The sequence below is a fragment of the Corvus moneduloides genome, chromosome 6 (genome assembly GCF_009650955.1).
Source record: "Corvus moneduloides isolate bCorMon1 chromosome 6, bCorMon1.pri, whole genome shotgun sequence".
NCBI lineage: Eukaryota > Metazoa > Chordata > Aves > Passeriformes > Corvidae > Corvus > Corvus moneduloides.
In genome coordinates, this window is record NC_045481.1 from 16,408,820 (window position 1) to 16,430,412 (window position 21,593).

Here is a 21,593-nt window from a genome sequence, read left to right on the forward strand (position 1 = left end):
AATAAGCAAATATTTGCCCCATTTAACTTCCCAAATGAAACTTCCTATAAGAAATAGTGTGGAGCTTTATGTAGGCATGTAAGTGTTTTCATGTTGGCTTGTTCTAATTCTTCTAATTGATAATTGACTGCTTTTCTGTCAAAACATTTAGCGAACAGGAATGTGTGTTAGGAATACAGCTGATAACACTGTATAACTAACACTGTATTTGTGTTAAAATCCCGTTATAAAAAATGCACAATAATAGGTTTTTTCCATTTCAGTGGCAGCTGTCATGGTTTGTGGTGCTGTTGATACGTTGTCTTTAATTCAGACCACGTGACAGGAACAGCCACCTTGTGAGTGCCCGCTCTTTGTGGTTTCTAGAAGATGGCATGAATACCAGAAGGTTAGAGATGTGCATCTGTTTAATTTAAAATTTTAGAATCTTACTTAGAGGTGCACTTTTCCACCATCTTCTAGGCAATTTAGGAATCTGCCAGCCTTAGTAGCATTGCCTCACTTGATGAGAGAGGAAGAACTTGGGTGGTAGGAGGGCTAGAGTGGCCCCAGAGTGGTGTGTTTTTGATCAGTGCCTTGCCTGCAGAGCAAAGTGCTGCAGGATGCTGAGTCAGTCAGTTCCTTCTGGCATCTTATAACCCTTGGGCCTGACTTGAGGGGTTTCCCCTTGTTCATCAAAATGGTTTGTCAGAAATTGTAAGAATGGGATTGTCATTTTAAAATGTAAGTGGGGTTTTTTTGTGGTTACTTTTATTAACTGATGACTTAAAGGATTGCATCTTCATGCACTTGTGTTGCTGGCCCCATGCCTGCTGAACTTGTCACTTGATCTGTCTCCTGACCCTTCCTTTTCTCTCTGTTCCTAGAAGAGTCATGAGAGTGTACAAACCAGATGACTTCTTTAAAATGTTTGGGTATATAGTGAGGTTTGAGATTTTTACTTCTGTTTATTTGTCTTGGGTGGGTTTTTACTGGTTTATGGAGTACCTCCCTAAGTCACACCTCAGCCATGCAGTCTCAGTCTCATTTAGATAACCTTTTTGATCTTGAGGAGTAGGTGGTTTTCAAAAAAAAGAAATGTAGTTTTCATTAGATTTATATGTAAGGGAAAGACCAAACATCAAAGGACTGAAAAGGCATCTGAGGTGGTGTTCATGGATTTTTCAGATATATCTAGACGTTAATTTGTTTGGGTTACCCCGTTAGTGTTGCAAAAAAAAAAAAAGAAAATCTCTCTTTAATTTTCACTGTGATCCTTGGAAACAGTTCCTTTCTATAAAATTCTTGATTTCACCATACAAGTAGGTGCTATAATGTACGAAGTGTGGTACCAACAGCTCTGTATTCTCTAGGCTAGGGTTGTCTTTAAGCACAGAAAGAAGAAATGGGATCTTGCCTATTGAGAAGGAATTGTTTCATTTTCCTGCAAAGACAGTAATCCCTGTGGCAGTTTGAAGTGTAGGCTGTGCTGGACTTGCACATCTTGTGCAGAGGGTCCTCTCTGAAGTGAGCTGAGGTGTGAAGCTGGTTACACAACATGTTCAGAAAACTAGGGTTTTTGAGCTACCTTCTATTTTCAGAAAAGCTTTTAACTTCCTTGTGATGGAGAGGTGGCAGGAGTGCCAGAGCTACACTGTGCTGCAGCTTGGCTGCAGGTTAAGAGGACCCTGAGGTCAGTGGCATTAAGGGCTTTTGGAGCAATCAATTACCCTTAACGAAGATGATAGGATAAAAGCTCTGCAATTGCTTCTGAGGGCCTGATCCTGCTGGTGCTTCTGAGGGCCTGATCCTGCTGGTGCTTCTGTTCTTGTAACACAGTCTCCACTGTGCAAAAATGAGCAGTCTAGGAAGTAGTTGTTTTGTGCCTTATGTGCCTTTGAAAACCTCATCCAAGTCCTGCAGTTCCACTGCTGCAGCTGTTGAAGAAATAGCCTCTCCTTTCCTGTGGCTCGTCAATGTGTTTTGTGGATTTTGGCCCCATTTTGTGCAGTTCTGGGAAGGATTGTGGAGTAGTGACTGCTAGCCAGTCAAAGATCTCCATTCTTGGCCACAAACCTGGAACACTGCCAGACAGTGCCATGGCAGCATGCTGCCTACATGAGCTTTCACATGGAAATGAGAACTGTAGGCTGACCCTTCTGTTTGGCCAGCTTCTCTTTACTGAATGTTTCTTCCCTTTTAGCTTCCCAGTTTGTTGTCATGGCCTTGCCTAAAAAAGCTGTATCCAGCTTCCTTTGAGGTTCAGCATCTGCTCAGACAGTACTGAAGGCAGGGTGCTGTCTGAGCTCAAGCCCAGGTGGCATTGATGCTTCGCCCTCAGTGTCGAGGACCCATCCTGTCAAACTGTTACAAGTATGGCTTCTGCACTCCTGTATCTGAGCATCAGTAAAATGGAATACTTACTACAGATTTTACTTTAAAAGCTTGTTGCAGTTGCCTCTTTTTGTTCTTTCTTTCATAATTTATTACAGTACTAATCCACATGCAAAATCCTGTGTTGCTGGAAAGGCTGTGTAGTGTCTTGCTAGTTTTGGTCATCTGTGCTTCACATTGCTTAAACCTTTGTACATAAATACTGTGTCTGATGTTATCTGCTGTCAAGGCAGTTTTCTCTCATCTGTGGAATATCTTTGTATTTTTTCATACTTACTCACACAGCACTGCTTTCACTCAAGAGGTGCTCTGGAATGGTTGTGCATTTAGAAAAAAAAGTAAAAGCTCTTTGACATACTTATGTAAACGTTGGCAGATATATTTTAAAAATAAATATTGGATCAGTTCTTCTTTTATTTCCTTGTCAGCGCTTGAGTTCAGTAGTTGGCCCTGGAAGAGCTGTGAATGGCTTAATTAACAGCCGCAGCAGAGCTCTGGGAGGCAGGTGTTTGGATTGTGTAGGAGTCTGCTGATAAGAGTCATTATTAGAGGGCAAACAAAATGCTTTGATCTATGCTATTGGCAGATAAGGATTTTTGGGTTCCTTTTTTTGCAACATCTTAGAGTGTACAGAGAGGATCTGACATTTGTATGAAATTATTTGCAACTTTTTTCCCATGTCTTATTTTTTATTTTAGAAATAAAGTTGCTTCAGGTACAATTTTGATATGTTTTCTTTAAAATCAAACAAGAAACATAGCATGTATATGAGAGATCTAGTTAGATGATATGGGTGTAATAAGTACAATATTCTTCTTTTCCCTTCAGTTTATAAGACCTCTGGTCTTTGCAGGTTTTTTTTTTACATCACTGATCAAGTATTAATACCCTCTTCTTGTTTTAAAACTCCAAAGCCAAGGAAGGCATGATAGTATTTCCTAGACTTGCCTTTATTTGAATAAGGAAAACCCCATATTATCAGAGACTGCTTTGATCTAGCTTGCACAAGCTAGGTAAGTTCTCTTTTCAGGGAAATACGGGTAAGAAGGGAAGCTGCCCTGAAGTGTTGTGTGGGTTGCAGTAGGGTACTTTGTGAAATGCAGGAAATATTCCCAACTTACACATAGGTGTAGAGGTAATGAGCTTATTCTATCGTGAATTAATGTATACGTACCCTGTATAGTTGTCAGTGTATTTATTGCATAAACTTAAATGTTATTGAGATGTTAAGTCTCAACACCTGTTTAATTAGTAATATTTTATTTTCTTCTTCCTTTTTAATAGAGATCCTCGACCAACCAACCAACGTGTCAACAAGCACGTAAATAATGATACCTATCTTCGGGTTCAAAACCTGACCATCTTGATCAGAAACATTAAGACTTACTATCAGGTGAGCTTTCTGCTCTCTGCTCATTGATCTGTGGTGACTGCTGTACTGTTTTAGCTAGTGCAGGGGCTGGGGGCTCAAAGAAGCTTGCTGCAGGTGATGCCTTAGGTTTTAACTTCTATATTTTTCAAATTCTGTACTGCTTAGTGTCTAACTCTGAAGCTTCTTGTAGCCTGTTAATTTCTGCTCTCTCGTGCTAGGTAGACATAACAAAGTCTATCTGGGCCTGCTCTTCAAGGACACCCAGACTGTCCTAGGCCCAAAAAGTATAAACCAAAAGCCTTTGAGAGGGGGGCAAGCTGAGGGGAATTACATCATCAAACTGAAGCTTTAATTGGAGAATTAACTCTGATATGCGAATGAATCAAACCTATAAAAGTGTGAAGAACTCGTGACCTGTCATCCATCTTGGGGTCTATCTTGGCAGTAGCCTCTGGCTCCCCAGGGGGTACCTTTGAAGGCCTTTCAAATAAATACCTACCTTATTCCCTTACTCCTGTCTAGTCTCTGTTTCTGGGAGGCCTCTCAAGGCATCACAGGAAATGGAGGGGAAATTGTGCTTGTGTAAAAGTACTTCTAGCCATGCTTTCTCTTCTGAAAATGACAATATGGTTATCTTCTCTATCTATTCCTCATGGCCAGAGGCTGCTTCCTTGCCTTCCTCTTTTTTTTAAAGAAGTTTTTGTGCTCAAAGACTGTCATAGCATTTGGAGATGCATATACTAAAAGGGCTGTTTTGTGGTAGGATTGTGTATGCGAAGGGGTTTGCTGAAATGGAAGTAGTGTTTCTAGGCAGAAGACTTTTTAAAACAGGAAACCTTTTCTTAAAGGGGCTGCTAGAAAATAAAATCTTGATGAAGAAGTTTTTAACACTAGAATATAAACCTTAAATTGATAGGAAAAGTAAATCTGTGCTTAGCTTGAAGGTAGACTTCTTACACTCTGTACTTTGGTGTTCAAGTAGTTGTTTGTTCAGAACTCCTCTAAGAGAGCGAAGTGCGGGAATGACTGCAGAGTCTCACAGTGCAGTTGTTGGGTGTCTTTCTTGAACTGTCAGTGTTCCTGTACTGTCACAGTGCTCCCCTAAAACCAGGGTGGTGACAGCTGAGTGCTTTTGCAGAGTTACAAGCAGTTGGCTGCTGCTGGAAAGCCACAGCACAAGTTCAGTTACTCTAAATAGAATTTCTGTATGCACACTGTTATGTATATTTGGACTTCATAGTGAGAAGGTAACTGTTCTGCTGTTACCTTCTACACATCTTTTGCCAGATTTGAATGCTGTGCAGTGTAAACCAAGCTGAAACCACTTAGGATTGTTAAAATGCTTCTCTGTGTGTCTCAGTCATATAACGAACAAGCAAACTAAACTGTCGGAGTTGATGTCAGTGTGTTTACCCTGGACACTTCATCTTTTTTGTATATACGGAGGAGACTGTGTATCGGTTTTGTCTTCAAAATACAGAAGAGATGTAGAGTAGTGCCTTTTCGTGCCATTCTCTTCCAAAGCTTGCCTACACTGCTTTTCCAGATTGCCACAACTCTGCTCCTGGACTTGCTTAGGAAAGCCTGAAAGACAGGCACTTGTGGAAAATGACAAAACCAGATGGGGCATATGAGTCATCTGTGCAAGTTCCAGCAGCCTGCTAGGAAAATGAAGTAACTTAGGTTTGAGATGATGGTGTAGGGGAGGATATCATGTGTTTCTGAGGATAACTGATCTGTCTCTCTTGTTGAGATCCGGAGATGCTGATGCAATGTGATGTCATTCCTGAGACTTGTGATTTCTAAGGGGAAATTCCATTTGGTCATAACTAGAGGTTGAAGTTTGGGGGTTAGTGGGTTGGTTTTTTGTTTTGTCTTGTTGTTGCTGTTTCTGTTACTCAGTAAATAGTTTAAATGTATATGGAGTCTGAGAGAGACTAGTCTTAACCTTCCTTCTCCTTGCCCCCTCAAGATTTAATGTCTGAGAGTCTGGTTCTTCATGTGCTGAAACTTTGATTCACGTGCCTTTTTTTCTTTTCTTGAAGCTGATACTCTGACCTCTTTTAAAAGTACCTGGAGAGAGCTCAGGGTCAGGAAAAAAGAAAAGTGATTCAGAGTCATGTGTTAGGTTACTTGTTGACCTAGCTGTTGAGCTAATCCAATAAAGCTAGCAACAACTAAAATAGATTAAGACACAGAATTTTCAATGGGAAACAGTAGCTGAGGCTTGCAGTAGCAGCTGTAACAGTCATGTTCCCATTGTAGTCCAGAAGTTAAGTACTATGAATCTTGCTGCCTGAGGACAACATATACTGTATGTAAACAAAGTAGTCATGAGAGCTTATCACTCTTTGCATTTGGTCCTGAAAATGTAATTACAACAAAGTTTAAAATAAAATAACTTTTTTTTGATGATAATACCGTTATATAAGAAACTTATTTTTCCTTGACACAATCATATCTTCAGGGCAAATCCAAGGTCTTGTTGCTAATCTGAGATTCCCTTTCATGTGGTGTGTGCAGCCTTCAACTTCCCATAGTCTGGGGGTAGTTGAGGCCATCTATGCTGTAACTGAGCTCTGTGTGAGATTGATGCCAAGTATAGTGTTGCATCTGTACTCGTGTCTCTGTTAGATGTTTGGAGGTTTTCTTGTCATTAGGATATGATTTAAGTAGGTTTTACTAGGATTTTTTTTAACATGCAACCAAATAGATGCTTTGGAATATTAAATATTCTTAATAATTAAATATTGTTAGGCTGCTTCTCTCCTGAATATTAGGAATGTTTTTAAATAGGCTGAAGTTGTGGGCATTGTTTGATGAAGTAGTATTAATACATTAGCCTAAGTTAAAGTGAGGGTAGTGTCTTACTGACTGAAAACGTGTCTGTGGGGACTGTGAGGGATAAGTTCCTGACAAACAATAGGAACAAATTTTCTGCTTCCTCAAGAGAAACAAAAACTCCTAAAAACACAATACTGGCCTTGACATTTTACATTCCTTTTTGCTTCATGGACTAAAGTCAAGTTTACGGCATAATTGCTGAATTTGGTAGACCAGGTCATCTAGAATGAAGTAGTATTTTCATCATTGTTTTTCAAAGGACATTGGTAGGTATGCAATAATATTTGTCCTTCTTTGTACTGGGCAGGAGCAATCAAGAATATGACATAAATACATGGTACTGTAAACAGTATCTGAGGAAGGTGACGTAAGTGCCTACTAAAATTAATGCTGATATTCAGAAGGTAGCTGAGATTTTGGATCATGTAATTGTCTAGTCTTTCTGTATCTAATATCAGATTTCTAGTATATCTGTATAGCTGATCTCCATTAAAGCAAAATTCTCGTTGATAGAGATAATACTTCAGAAAACATGGACGGGTCTGATCCAGAAGCACAGTTCCAAGTATTAGTGTTGGCACTTTACTGATCTCATAAGCTGAGGGTTTCTGCTGGAAATAAGTATGAACAAGACAGGTTATTGGTGGAATTTGGGTTTGATTTAAGCTTTAAAGATCAACCCCTAGATGTGCTTCACCAGACATAACTTGGGAGGGGTACGTGCAATGAAGAGGCTTTTTTTCCATTTGAATAACCTCTCTCTTTTAGAAATTTGCCAACTGAATTTGTTCATTCGCAATTTTCTGAAGAGTTGCCATCTTGCAACTTTCAGCTGCATGAGACTTCATTGCTGGTGGCTGCTGAGAAAAACTGTCACGACTCTTAAAACAGAAGATGACATTGGTTGCTGCAGGCTTTGGTGGTTTTTATTTGTTGGCTACCAGTGGTACCATGCAATGTCTTTGCATTTCCCACTCTCTCAACAGTTGTACCTTTGCAGATTTTTATTGACTTGAGAGGCCCCTCTTTTGAAACTGAGCATATGACTCATTTTGCTGTGGGATTTTATGAGCATTCAAGATAATGTCATTAATTGCATTTAATAATGGTTATGCTACTGGTTCACTGGAGAAATGGCTGATCATAAAACTTCTGGAATTGGTGCCATATCTTGGAAAAGGCTGAACACAGCACAAAGTTTTCTTTCCTCATAGTGTGAATTTTATATGACTGTTCTTGCTCTGACTGAATTCCAATGCCTGGCTGTCTTTAAACTGAAAGAAGATGGAAGGAGAAAGCTAGAAAATCTGAAGGGTATTAGCCTCTCCCTTTGCTGTATTGTACAGAATATATAATCCTGTAATTCCATGTAAGTTCAGCTGTCCTGATATCTGCAATGCTTGGATAATATGCTCATACCTGTAGAGTTTTGGAAGAAGCCTAAGGTGGGCTGCCAGGGGAAGCTTGAACTGGCTTTATTGTGCTTCCTCTGCTCATGTGTCAGTCTTTGGGCTTAAATGTTTTTTCTAAGGAACTAAAAATCACTTTGATACCAAAAAAAAGGAGTTTTGTGAAAAGGTCTGTTTTGATAACAGGTAGTTTCCTAACCTTCAAAAATGTCAGCAATCACTCCAGCAGTATATACTGCACTCTCAAGCAAAAATTCCTAGCATTTACATGAAAAACTTGAATCTGACGGAAGAAAAGAATGTGATCATCCCTTGGCTAGGCCTGGATGGGTATTATGGTCACATCTGGAGTATGCAGATGAGAAATGCTGTTGGAGGAAATGCTACAGTGTGGTCACAGCTGTATTTTTGTTGTCTACTCCCTGCAGTTGTGGCCACTAAATACCTAGCAGATTGCCTTGCGTTTCTTAAAAGTTGGAAATGTCTCTTAATTAAAAAAAGAGTTGTACTGAGCCACAATTCTGAAAAGAGTTGTGACTGTGGGGCATGTGCAACTTCAATGAGAAACTCGTAATAACCCTTAGTGTTCTCATTAAAAGGAGAGGAGGGGTGGGTGAAGAGGAAGCAATTCACTGAATTTTTAGGGATACTTTATCACCACAAATCCTACTGTCCCCACCTAAATCACTTAGCTGGGCCCAGAGATCATGGAGGGCAAGGATGCCTTAATTTTAGGGCATATTTCTTCAGACCCATGTCTTCCTTTTACTTCTCTGCTCTGTACTTGTGTAAAACAAGTACAAGCAGCAGAGTTTTTATCAGGCGCATTAAAGGGTATTAGCTGCCTGTGAGCTGCTGAGGCTGTTTCTAACCTATGGAATAGAGATGAGTTTGTGTTCAGGCTGAGGCAAATGCTGTTTTTCCCTGTGGATCAGTGAAGGTCTTGCAATACCAGTAGCTTCCAAATCAGTAAACAGCTCCCACTTCTGTAGTTGAAGCATTGAGTCAGGTTTAGAGCTCTTAACTGAACTGCAAAGAGCAATTCAAACTTGGAGCTCCAGATTTGGGCACAGCTTAGGGACCGGCAACTGTATTCATGCTATAAATAAAGTTCTGGAAGTAGCAGTGTCCTCTTGTGTGAGCTGGAATCTTTCCCTACTAGGCAGGCTACTTCCAGTGGGCTAGTAATCTAGTCCTTAGCAAAGTAAACACCAAAATGCTAGAAATGCACACACCCTGAAGTCAAAAAAGTATTGTTCTGTTCTTAGGGGGGAAAGTCTGTACTCCCAATGGCCTACTGAAATTAGGTAAAACTAAACTTTTTTGCTAGCTTTGTGAGCTTGATGTGTTAAACTACACTGTGCCTGAGTGACTGCTTTCCTTTGACTCCTGTTCCCTAGGGAACAGTTTTGGCTTAGGTCCAACCTTTCTTCATCTTGAGCTTTAAATTCCAAAATCATTAACTGAGAGTGTCAGCTTTCTCATGAGCAAGGTATCCGAAGCTTCAACAGACACTCTTTTTAATTCAAATGCTTTACTGATCTCATGCACTCCTGAGTGCAGCTCTCTCCCTTTTCTGTACAGTTGAGTGGGCTGTATTCATAGAGCCTCCCAAATTTTCTGCTTTGGCAGTTGTACTGTTGCACCTACCAGAGGTAGTGTGCATGTTCTCGTGGCATGAAGTTACAGCTGCACAAAGCAACAACAGTGAGCAGCCATGAAGCCTCTCTGTCTTTTTCACAAGTCTACAAGAAATAAACAAACTCTTAGGACAAATACGTTATTTGTAAGGTACTGTTGTAGGGATGGGCTGTGTTTCAGTAAGGCAGTGGGCCTTTCAGGACTCGAGATTCTGCCACTGGCACAACCTGGAGTAGAACCTTATTAGCTGTGTGTTTGCTTCCGCCTCTATTCTTCGTTTGACTTCTAGTTAGTTTAAACTTGCTACAGGCACAGACTGTCTATATGTATTTATGCAGTACTTAGCTTAATGAGGCCTTCTTGGTTCTGCAGTGACAAAAATATTTTGAGTTAGGCTTTCTCTTCTGCAGGAGCACGATCATGAGACATGAAGGTTGTATGTAAGACTGGTATTGTCCACAGTGAATTGTGAGGACATTCACTTATTGTAGTGGTGGGTGCAGGGCAAGGGGATGACTGACCTTGGTGCGGCCATTCTGGGAAATGCTGAACCAGTGATGTTAGTCTTTGATCTAGTTCTTCAGCTGAAAAAGAGTACCACTCTGCTGCAGTGGAACAAACATAAGAATAACAAAAATCATGATCATTTTGTATAGGTCCTGTTATCAGGTATTTCAGTGGGAAAGAGACAGGTGACTCATCACTAGCAGCCAGACTATCTGATGCTTTGTTAGTGAAAATTGTCTTGGTCATTTCCAGAAGAACTAAACAAACATTTCTGCTTCAGAGTTGAAATAAGTTTCTGCAGAGGTCAGTTTTCAAAGTGTTCCCAGGTTGGTGAGAGGTACCTATTCCAGGTTGGACACCTGATTGAGACTACTGGTTGTGACTCTAGGATGCATTTTGGCTGATAGATTGAATTTTATCTGGAAGTTTAAGGGAGGACTCATTTTAGAGACATGGTTTTTTCCCTTGAGGCTCTATGTGCATTTTAATGCAGAATGAAATAGTGACCTCAAACAGATGGAAGAGAATGGGCTGACTTTTAAACTACTTTTTTCCTGGAGCTAGAATATGGGAAAGGGCAGAGTAGCCTGACATATGTCTGCAGTCTTGTCTTTGTTTTGCTTAATAGGCTTGAGGGATGTGAATATATTGTGCAGACAAATGAAGAAACTGAGCCAAGGAAAGAGAGGAGCAGTGGCCTAAAATAGGCAAATGGAGGTGACCTGTAAAATTTTACAGTATGGAATAGCTGTTTGGTTCCCACACAGAAGCATTTACTTAACCTCTGACATGTTAATCGAGAGCAATTCTTGGGATGTCTGAACTGCAGAACGCATCCACAGTGTCCTTTATATGGCTTTAAAAAGACTAATGTGAGAGTGTGTGTGACTTTCCTTAAGGAAAGCCAAGGCCTAGTGTTAATCTCCTTGACTGTTGCTGTGATTACCAGTGCTAAAGCCACAGAGTATTTCAGTCCTCTACTTCATATGTATTTTTGGATATTAGGTTTGAGATGTAAGTCACTGTTCAGATAGCCATGTTCAGTCCTGCTGCCTCAATTTTGGGCAAATGTCCTATTTTTGTCAGCTGAAATTTTGTGAAGGAGGGAATTAAGTTTTATAGAGCCTACCAATTTTGGGTAAGTTAGAAAACAGCCTGCATGCCACTTACAGCTGAATATAGAGTTGAGGTTTATTTTTTGCTAAAAGATAATAAAAAATGAAAGCTAAAGATCGCTTTGTTGCCTGTGTTTCTGTAATGAATTCCATGTCATTTAGTACTTTTCATTCAAAAGTCTTTAAAGAGAGAAGATGAATTCCACAAATGTATAAAGTATGATTGCCAAACAGTCCCCTAATTGCATACCGATTCCCAAAGCGAATAACTTCTGCTTTTTAATGGCAGGTAGTAAAGGAAAGTGATTTATATTCTTATTTTAAAGGCATGTTCTGCCTGTGAAAGTGTTACTTAATCCAGTGTCACTTTTATTGAGGTTATTGTCACATTCTGTATTATGACAGGGTTCAGTCCACAGTCTTGCTTTCACACAGCTCTGACTCTGGATTAAGGTTTGGTGCTCAGGCTTGTTCCTGTCAGTTCGAGGCAGTGATCTGAGGCCCTGTGGTGTGGAGCAAGCAAAGGTGTCTCTTTGTGCCTGTAACTCAGCTGGCCTTGGCTTTCCACTCAACAGCATCCTAGGTCAGCTTGTGATACAAAGCTCTGTAATGAACTTTCACCTTTTTAATGGCTTATTAGACCCGTAAGGAATTCTTCCACAGGGTATTTTCATCTGAGACAGGTATTTGAGATGTCTCTTAAAGCAGTGCTTCTGTCCTTCTGAAGGAGTATCAGGTTTCAGAAATGTGTGGAAGATCTTGGATCTAACGCAGAGTTTTATTTACTTCTGAAAGCTTTCGTGGTTTGTGTTGTAAAGGTGTGCTTGAGTTTGAGATGACCTCCAGTACTTTGGCAAATGTAAGTGCTCTTGGGCCCAGAAATAGGTGTGAAGGTTGTGGAGACACCTACCCTGGTTAAGAGTGGTGGGATTTACCCTGCTGAGCAGGTTGCTGGACCTGAGAAAGTCATGGACCTGGGGACAGGAGGGAATTTCAGTGTGCTAATTTCTTTGCTGGAGACAACTCACAGGAAAGGGTATATTTCCTACTTTACATGGTGTACGGACTTTGCACCAATGCAAATTAAGGAAGGCACCTGCTCACGAGTGCATAGAAATTGTAATGCTATCATTTCCGCATGCGTGCATGCATCTCCCATTTGCACACGTTGGTTTTTGAAGAGAAGGATTTATAAAATGAGCAAACTCTAAGGCGCAAATAAAGCAGCAAATTAAAGTGTGTGCACATTGTACTTTGAGTAAGCAGAGTGACTTTTTGAAATAGCTGTTTAGATGGGCTGTTTGAATATAAGCTGTGTGTGAGATTAAGAGATGGAGTTGAAGGAGAGTCAAGTGTTTAAATTCTGCTGGGTCCTCATATGGCCAGTAAAAGTGCCTAAATAAAAATCAGCTCAGCAGACAGAAATGGCCCCTGTGGAGCTGCTACTGTCTGTTCTCTTTCACAATTAGCATTATTAAAAGTCTCTAGATGTTTGTTTAATTTGTTTTTCAGACTTAGAATGACATCAGTTGTGTGCGTTAGGTGATCAAGATAATAGTGACAGACATCTGCTCCTTTGGGGGCTGGGAGGAAAGACTTGTCTTTGCACAAAGGAAGAATATTGTATGAATGCCATTTAATCATTTTCACAGGACAGGAAGATACTTATTTAGTGGGTAATTAATATTTTTAAACTACAGTAGGTGATGCTCTTTCTCTAAAAAAGTCACCTTTATTTACCTTACATTAAAGAACTGACTTCAAAAACATCTAAGTTGTTTGCTGTATGTTTAAGAACCAAAAGAAGCTAAGTTCCCTGTGGAACCTTAGAGTTCTTGTGTGTCTTGGGTTTTTTTCTTCTTTTTTTAACGGTGCTCCTATCCGTATTATATCCACTGGAAACGTATTTGCAAGGGAGTGGAGCATCAAATTTGTATCGCAGAAAGACCTGTTAGATGTGCAGTGTATTTTATAGGAGGGGACGTTGGCACTGAGTTTAATGCCTGGTTCATTTTGGAGCAGCTGTGTTACAGTAAAGCTAAATGACTGGGGACCCAAGGGAGGCATGAGCATTTACTGGTAGAAATTGCAAGGAGCTGAATTTCTTTTAATTTTTTTTATACTATAGGCAGAACTACCAAGTATGTTAAAATACTCATTTGTCAGGATGAAGTTTCTGAAGAAACAGCATCAGTCCCAAGAAGCAGTTATTCTAAAAGTAAAATACATTTCACTTAAAAAAAACCCCCCAAAACCAACCAAGCATAAAAAAAGATGAAAAAAGATGAAAAAATCCCAATCAAAACCAACCAACCAAAAACCAACAACAAAAAAATCCAACAAAAACTGCAGTCACCAAAAAACCCCTACAGCCAAAACCCTTCTCATTTGACTAGTAACCTGTTTGAGTTGCTTGGAGTCTCTCAAGACTGTGTAGTTACTTCAAAGCAAAACAACAATTCATCTACAAGGAGTTGCCCCTTTAAGGGGTAATAAATGTCTCAAGGTCACTTCTTCAATGTTGATATTTTAAAAAGTGAAAGAAAACCCCCAACAACCAAACAAAAAAAACCCCACTCTCTCTTTTCCTGAATATGCAAAAGTGTCAGTATTGAAAGCTTTCTCTTTGTTTTCAGAGTTTGTGGCAAATGCTTATCTGAACAGCATGTGGATGTATCTTTACAGTTTTACATGCAGAAGGAATGATTCTGTAGTAGAAGACCACAAAAGCTGCCATTATTAGAAGCCTTGCTTACACTTCAGTGCTCTGGCACTTAATCTAGCTCCCAGCATCCAGTCATGCAGAAGAAACTAAACCAGAGTGCTCTAATTCTCAAACTTGGTTGAGTTGTCTCACATTTCTTCCAGTATGCATTTCCTTTGTAGCCTGAGCCAAAGTCTTGATTAGAGAGGTGATTTTCATCCCCCCTTTTTCACTTAGCCCATTCTCTTCTTATAAATTGCTAGGTCCAAATTCTGTGCAATTGAGGGATTCAGATTTCAAATAATTTGTTTTTGCTTGAAGACTTGTCTTCCCTTAGACACAGCTGCAGTTTGGCCTTTTGTTTCCTAAAGCATTTCAGTTAACTTGCAATTGTCCTTCCTTTGTATGGCGTAGGATCTGATTTTAAGTGACACTGACTTGATAGAGGTGCTGAGCATCTTGCATAGCAGGGTCTTCAAACAGTTTTGGTTTGATACCCTTGGATATTGTGAGACCAGAGCTGTCTGCCAGACCATGATTTGTTTTGGTTCTTCTTGACATATTGCTAGCATACTGCAGCTTTTACCAGTGTCAAGGTATGTATCACACTTTATCAGTGCTTAGAGGTTTTGCAGTGCTTATGGCAGCCGCTTTTAGTATCTGCAGAAGATACACTGGCTTGCTTTCCCAGTCTTGAGCTTAGCAGGACACCTGGTTTTGGAGGCTTTGAGTCCTCTGCCAAACCTGCTGTAAGAGAGACACTCTCAGATGAGAGAGCTGAGTTGGCATGAGAGTAAAAAGCAGTTGTTTTTATGACACAGTAAACTGCTGTGCTCTTCTAGCACACAGATTTTGCAGTCAGGCTTGTACTGTCACCCATTTATAAAGGACAGCTCATTTAAAGCTTCTTTTCAGTATGCTTTTAAACAAGTAGAAATACACTTATAGCCAAGTAGATATAGTGTTATTACCAGTAACTCTTGAGACTCTAAAGGAATAATCTGAAATACCAAATACATTTAAAAAACCCCAACTTCAACAACAAAAAAAAAACCCCAAACCCACAAGCTACTTTGATCTTACTAATACTCATGCAAGTCTCTCCCTTCAGGTTGTATTAATCTTAATTCCCCTAAATGTTTTGTAAGTTAAGAAAGCTAGTGGTGAAGAGTGATTTATTTTTAGTTGGTTAAATGCCATTGAATGCTGCTTAAAACACAAACAAGTTCCTGATTAGCTGTTTTTGCTGTAATAGGTAGCATATAATTCCCAGCTTAAAACTTCAGCAGTAACTCAAATAAAATACTTCAGCTGCTTCTGCCAACTATATTTAATATGCAAAGGAGGTGACAAGCAGATTGGCTTTCAGCACGTTTGTTTTAAATAAGCTTTTCTATGTGTGATACTTTTGAATCAGTGAATCTGGGATTTTAAAGCAGCTGTCTGACCAGCGTGCCAAAGGAGGTTATCAGGTCAACACTAGATTTAAGTCATTGTAGTTGTGGGGGTTTTCTGTGTGGTTTTTTTTTGTTTGTTTGTTTTTGTTCTGTGTGGGGTGTTTGTTTGGATTGTTTTTAATATATAGTGTTGCAGTTTGAGAGGTTTGTGTAACTGGTAAAGAGGTGCTGAAAGATACATCTGCCTAAGCAGAGAAGAGGCTGGGAAATACTCAGTCCTTGTTTTTTATCCCCAAAACAAAGCCATATTAAAAATAAAATCTCACACACACACACACAAACTCCTCTCCCCACCACCCACCCCACCACCCATAAATCTATATCAAAGACTAGATTTCTGAGCCATAGGTTTCATTGCATTTGTGTGTGTAGTTTTTGGAGTGGTGGTTGGTTTTTAGTTCTTTTCTTAAGAAAGAGTAAATTCACTCTGCAGGTATATGCTGTGACCTTGTGGTTGTTTCCTTATTTATCCTCTTTGTCTGGTGCCTATGATGGGGAGTGTTTGACTGCCAGAGTGTTCTTTTGTTGGGGTGTGTACAACCATTGTCTTTTCTTTGCTGGGATGATAAAGAATGGGTCTTGCCTAACACAGTACCAAAAAATTGTGAAAGGGACAAGTGTACAAGTCTGGAGATACATACCTGGAACTCCTTTCTCACCATGCAGATTTCTTGTACTGTCAAGTTAGTTAAAGAGTTACAATGAAGGGTGCTTGAGTGCAAAGAAAGAGATTAAACTGCAAAAATGTACGGCTTAGTATTTCATACCGGTCAGTTCAGATATGTTTTTGACGTGTTTGATGTAACACTTGTTTAATATTTCAAACATCTGTTTGATTCTACAGCAACAAAAATTACATGAGTACATAGGATGGATTTTTAAACTATTTTTATGCACTGTGATAATTTTAATTGTTGTCTTACTCCACTTTCAACTAGGACTAAGGGGTTTTTTTTAAAAGTGCTTCTTCCCCTTTCCTACCTTCTTAGCCATCAGATGAAAAGTTTAACGTGCCCCAAATGAAAGATTTCAGGTCACTTGTAAGAAAAGAGGTAGTTTCACAAAACGAGAAAAAGTGGTATCAAAGTACATCTGTGTGACTTACATGAGATAGGTTAAGAACATGAAATAAAAAAAAAAAAGCTGTCAGAGAAAAAGAGTATGAAAGCCCTGACCCCAGAATACCTGCACTCCAGATGTTGGTAGATTTACCTGGGAGAAGGGGAAAGTCTGAAATATGATCCCATTTGCTGGACTTGTGGCAGCTATGGCACCAACAACTCTGAAATCTTTGGTTTATTGCCAGGTAGATCTGCTGGTGTTGATGGCAACTTTGACTTCTTTAAAGCATGAATCTATACAAACTGAAATGTGCAGCTTCTCAAATGCCCAACCCTTGCAGCACAAGCCTTCTGTCAGATGAGTGCCAGGTTCTAAGGACTGGTTTTCTGTCTGTTGGGTGTGTTGTGACTGTGGTGGGCAGAAAGCCTTTCCAGGTAGGCTCATGTGGGTAGTGCACAAGAGCTCAGGCAGCAGGGACTGTGCCTGGAAGCAGAGACCCCTGGTGAGGTACAGGGAGCTCAGTTTGTGTGTGCCCTTGGAGTGCAGACACCCATCTGCCTGGAGAGACTGGAGCTTTGCAATCTTGAAATACAAAAGGAAGCTCCCATTGGATAGACTTTTCTCCCCCCAAGTACAATGGCTGAGAACTGCAGCCATGAGCAGCTGCTTCAACAAGGCAGCTCCTCCCCACATACACTCATGAGCCTCTGGGTTTATTTATCTCAGAGTAATCTGTCCTGTTGGTATCTAGCTGGCTGGCATAAGGCATGTCTTTTAATTACTCCCGTATGTATGTGAAGAAGCATTCAAGTGTCATGATGGAAGTGCAGTGCTTTTTGCTTGGTGTTCCAAGAAGTCTCCTAGAAGGGTATTCTGGTCTCCTTTTGCTAGTCTTAAATTAGGAAAGGATTTTAAAGGATTGTTACATTTTTGTAAGCTGTGATGCAAATCTTAAGGTGTTAGGGAAGCTGTGTGTTCATAAAAAGGATGAATTTGGCTTAACTGAGATCAGCTCACTGCACTTACTGGGGGAGAGAGAGGTTTTTGCACTGTTAGTCAGTTTAAGCACTCCCAGTTTGTTTAATCATCATTCCCTCTGTGTGATACAGGCCCTTTTGAGTTCCACATGTTTGGCACACACTGCTGCTGTATCACAGAAATTATGAATGGAGTGAACTGGTTTGCTGGCACTTGGGAAGTCATTGAAGTTTGTGCTTAACAGAACAACCATACTGAGTAATGTAATGCAATATTAAATACACAGCAGCCTAAAGTAATTTCTGTTTGCAGAGTGGGGACAAGCCTTTTTTGTTTATTTTTTTAGTGTATCATCAAAACAACTATTAAAAGGGAAAAATAATATTTTTAAAAAATTATTGTCCTTCCAAGGAACCAGCTAGAAGAGAGTAGAGCTTAACTACTACTACCTCTCACCTTTTTAATGACAAGTCATTAATTTTTCTTTGCTATTCAGAGCAAGTCTGTTCCAGTTCCCAAGACATATGCTGTATGCCCTTGAGGAGTAAAGCAATTAAGAATTACAAGGAGTATTACGCATTGCAGAAATAAGCAACCTGCTGAAATAGTAACCTGCCATGTGTTCCTAAGTCTCTCTGTATGAATCAGGGCTCTAAAGTGGTGACTGATACATGAAGAATATGTCATCTTTGAGATTAACAAGAAAGCTGCACTTGAGAGGAGGAACACATTTATTTTCATGTTCTGTAACACCGACCTTCCTTCATGCAAGAAGATTCAGGCTTGAGTAGCTGCTTAAACTGCTGCCTCAGTCCTTAGGATAATATTGCTCTTCTGCTGAGACAAAGCAGGATACAGGTTTAGCTGAATGTACTTCATTACACTGTAGCTCTAATACCACAAACTCTCATTTCCTGAGTGTATTAACTGCCTGGGATTCTTTCTGAGACTTCCTCCATTGCAGAAATAGGCCATTTAAACTAGTCTTGCTTTCTTGGGTAACTGGCCTCTAATAATTTCTCTAGCTTTCTCTCAGTTGGATAAGTAACCCTGGTTCTTATTATGTTTTAATACCCTGTGGTGTAGCAGTACCTCCTGGTATGGAGTAGTGTCTCATTCTTGACCACTGGATTTTATGCAGACTGGTTTGGGAAGAGCTTGGGAACGCAATAATTCACTTTGAAGAACTGCTGTGGATCTGTGTTTCATGTCTGTCTGGACTCAGGAATTCAAACATTGTCTTCTGTGTTAACCACTGGACTGCTGTCTTCCTCAATTATATATATGTGAAGAGCAGAACACTTGATGAGGCAGATATACTGGATACACATCAAAGTTTATTAAAACACACATCAACATTTAATAAAAAAGTTGCCTAGTGAAAAAAGTTAATTAAAGAATCTGTGAGTACTAAGAGTTCAGAATTTAAAGTTCATGTTACTTGGCTGCCAAATCCTACAAAAATAAATTCTATGAGAGGTCCAAAGAGCAAGAACTTACACATCTCGCTCTATATAACTGAGGTATTTTTAATCCATAAGGAGGAGTGGTGTGTTACAAAGTAGTGGAAACCACTTTGCATTGTGTGCATTCATAAAGAGGTGCTCATTAAAAATGCGTTTTTAGTGACCACCTGTTATTTGTTTAATTTGGTGCTTTACTACAGTGCTGTATTATTTTTATCATCCTTCTTTTCCAAAGCACATTATTCATCACTTTGAACCATATGGCCAGAAATACATTCTGAACATCTGATTTCTGTGCTGGCCATTCCCTGAGGAAAAGCCCTTGTGTCCATGTTTATGACCGACCAGCAAAGCTTTTTGTGCCATCTTTTCATGAACATTTCTTACCTTCTGCATACCAAAGATGCAATTAGGAGATTCACAGCTGTGGTGCTACAAGGCAACAAGGGAGTTGCACTTGATTAGGCAGAAAAGGCCTCTTTGCTCAAATTCATAAATAAAAAGCAAGTATTATGGGAACAGGGGAGAGCTCTCTGCATGTCCTGTGTCCTCTACCTATCTATCTCTTTCCTTTGCTCTTTCCTTGCCTGGAGTGATACCCAGGGGTCTCCCCTGGCAAAATTTCACAGAAGCTTGTAAGAGTTTGATTCCTCTGGATTAGTCTCATAAAAATGAGTATGAAAGATGCCTGTGGAGTTGTTATAATTAATTTTCCTTGTCTACTCCAAATCTTCTGTAATGTACAAGCATAACTGGGGATAAAGAACCCCATTAAATGTGCTGCAGCCCTGCATTTCAGCACTCTGGCTTTATTGACTGAGTATATCTCCCCCGTTTGGAGATAAGATGTTGGCATGGTGCTGTCTCCCACTTATCTTTTGTGATAGCAGTGTGTCTGGTGCAGTGCATGAGTTGTGCACTCCGTTCAGAGTGTGTATACAGTGTACTACAGTGCATTTTCCCTTTAATGGAGGGCAAGGGAATGAATAGATGGCACAGTATCCTTTTCCTTCAGTCTGGTGTGAAATCTTGTATTTAACATGACTAGTGGGCAGGTTTCATTCTTATTCTTCTGGCCTGTGCATGTATCAAAAACCTGCCATACAACCTGGTGTAATCAGCAGTTTGCTCACAGGAGGCCCTGAGTTTGAAACAGCAAGAGTTTTGCAGCTTGGAGCTGAATGGTGTTGGCAGAGCTGTTTGAAGAAGTTTGCTTAGTTCCTGTGTGCATTGTGCTGAGCCAATTTCAAAGGGGCTGTTGCCTCTACCTCGTGAGAATGACTTCTAGTCAAAATTCACAAGGAATCATGTATCTACTAGTCTGAAATGCAGCAAATACTCTTTTTATTTTCAGTTTCAGTTGTGCCTGTTTTTGTATTGCTGGTTAGAAAGTAACATCAGTGGCTACAGATTTAGTCTGGGGGAGATTCTGGTCTTTACTACTGTGTGTTAATGTTTGATTTAGCAGATCTTCTGCATATTTTCACTATCAAAAGAAATTGCTTCATTTGGAGGTTCAAACTAAAATGCCTTATTTTTGCACCCTATATTTACTGTGTATCTTAATGTTGTAGAAATAGAAACTTTGCCTTATGCTGAGATTTAGAGGAACAGTGGATTTGGGTACAGCTATTGAGGTGCCAGAGTACCTAGACTTGGGTTAAGGTACTGTGTTACAACTGGATTTTCTCTGATTATTTCCTCCAGGTAGTAAGCATCCATTTCTTCCTTTATAATTTGTGGGAGCTGCATGTTTTCTGAGCACTGTGAAGAAAAATCATTAATTTGGGTGCCCAGCTTCAAAATGCAGGCTATTACTATAGGTTTGAAGAGCACAATTTGTTTTACCGTAACATTCTTCTGGTGAGCAACTGTGCCAGTTCCCATAGAGATCCAGTTTCTGATTGGCCATTCATCACTGAACTAATTCATGATACTTTGAGACAAACAGGTTTGTCAGAGTAATTCGATGCCTGCGCCAAAGTATGTTTAAACAATGATGCAGAGCCATTTTAATAAGTTACGTGAAAGGCTGCTACTAAACCGGAGTAAGATAGTCCTTACTCCAGCATTTAACAACATCATTGTCATTCCCGAGTTTGCAGTGGAGCTTGCATGGCTCCTTTTCATGTTTTACAGCGGAGCTCCTTGCCAAGATTTTGTGCTTTACTGAGGTGAAGGGTGTAAACACTGTCTCTGCAGATAAAATTTTGCTTGTGCTACATTGCTCTGATTGTAGTGTCCCTTAAAATTTCATGGGGGCTGCTTCTAGGAATCAGACTTCTTCTAGACCACCAAGGACGTTCAGCATGCTTTGAGTGCTGCTAGGCTTAGATCTGGTGCTCAGTATATGCAACAACAGTATACACTTTTGTATAACCTGTATCTTCTGAAATACTAGTAGTCTTTATTTCTACAGAGCAACACAGCCCAGATGTGCTGGATGGGACGTGTTGCTGTTCTCTGCAGCCTGAGGCTTGAATTTCTGTTGCCTGGAGCAATTTTTCTAGGGATTTATCCTCCCCTCTGCTGCTTCCAGCTCATCATGGTTGCTTGGCTGTTGTTTTGTGATCTGGTTGATATGGAGCTCAAAGTCACTTGATACTTCATATTGGGTTTCCCTCCATTATGTTGCTTAAATAATAAACCTGAGCTCTGCTGATGG

At 40.0% G+C, this 21,593-nt stretch overlaps 1 protein-coding gene across 2 annotated transcripts in view; it reads left to right on the forward strand.

Moving 5' to 3' along the window:
- CCDC88C (coiled-coil domain containing 88C) overlaps positions 1-21,593 on the forward strand; it is a 99,501-nt gene that overhangs the window by 4,386 nt on the left and 73,522 nt on the right. For both annotated transcript variants that reach the window (XM_032111467.1, XM_032111468.1), the window contains exon 3: positions 3,658-3,766. In XM_032111467.1, coding sequence (XP_031967358.1) covers positions 3,658-3,766 — 109 coding nt within the window. The remainder of the gene's footprint in view (positions 1-3,657; positions 3,767-21,593) is intronic.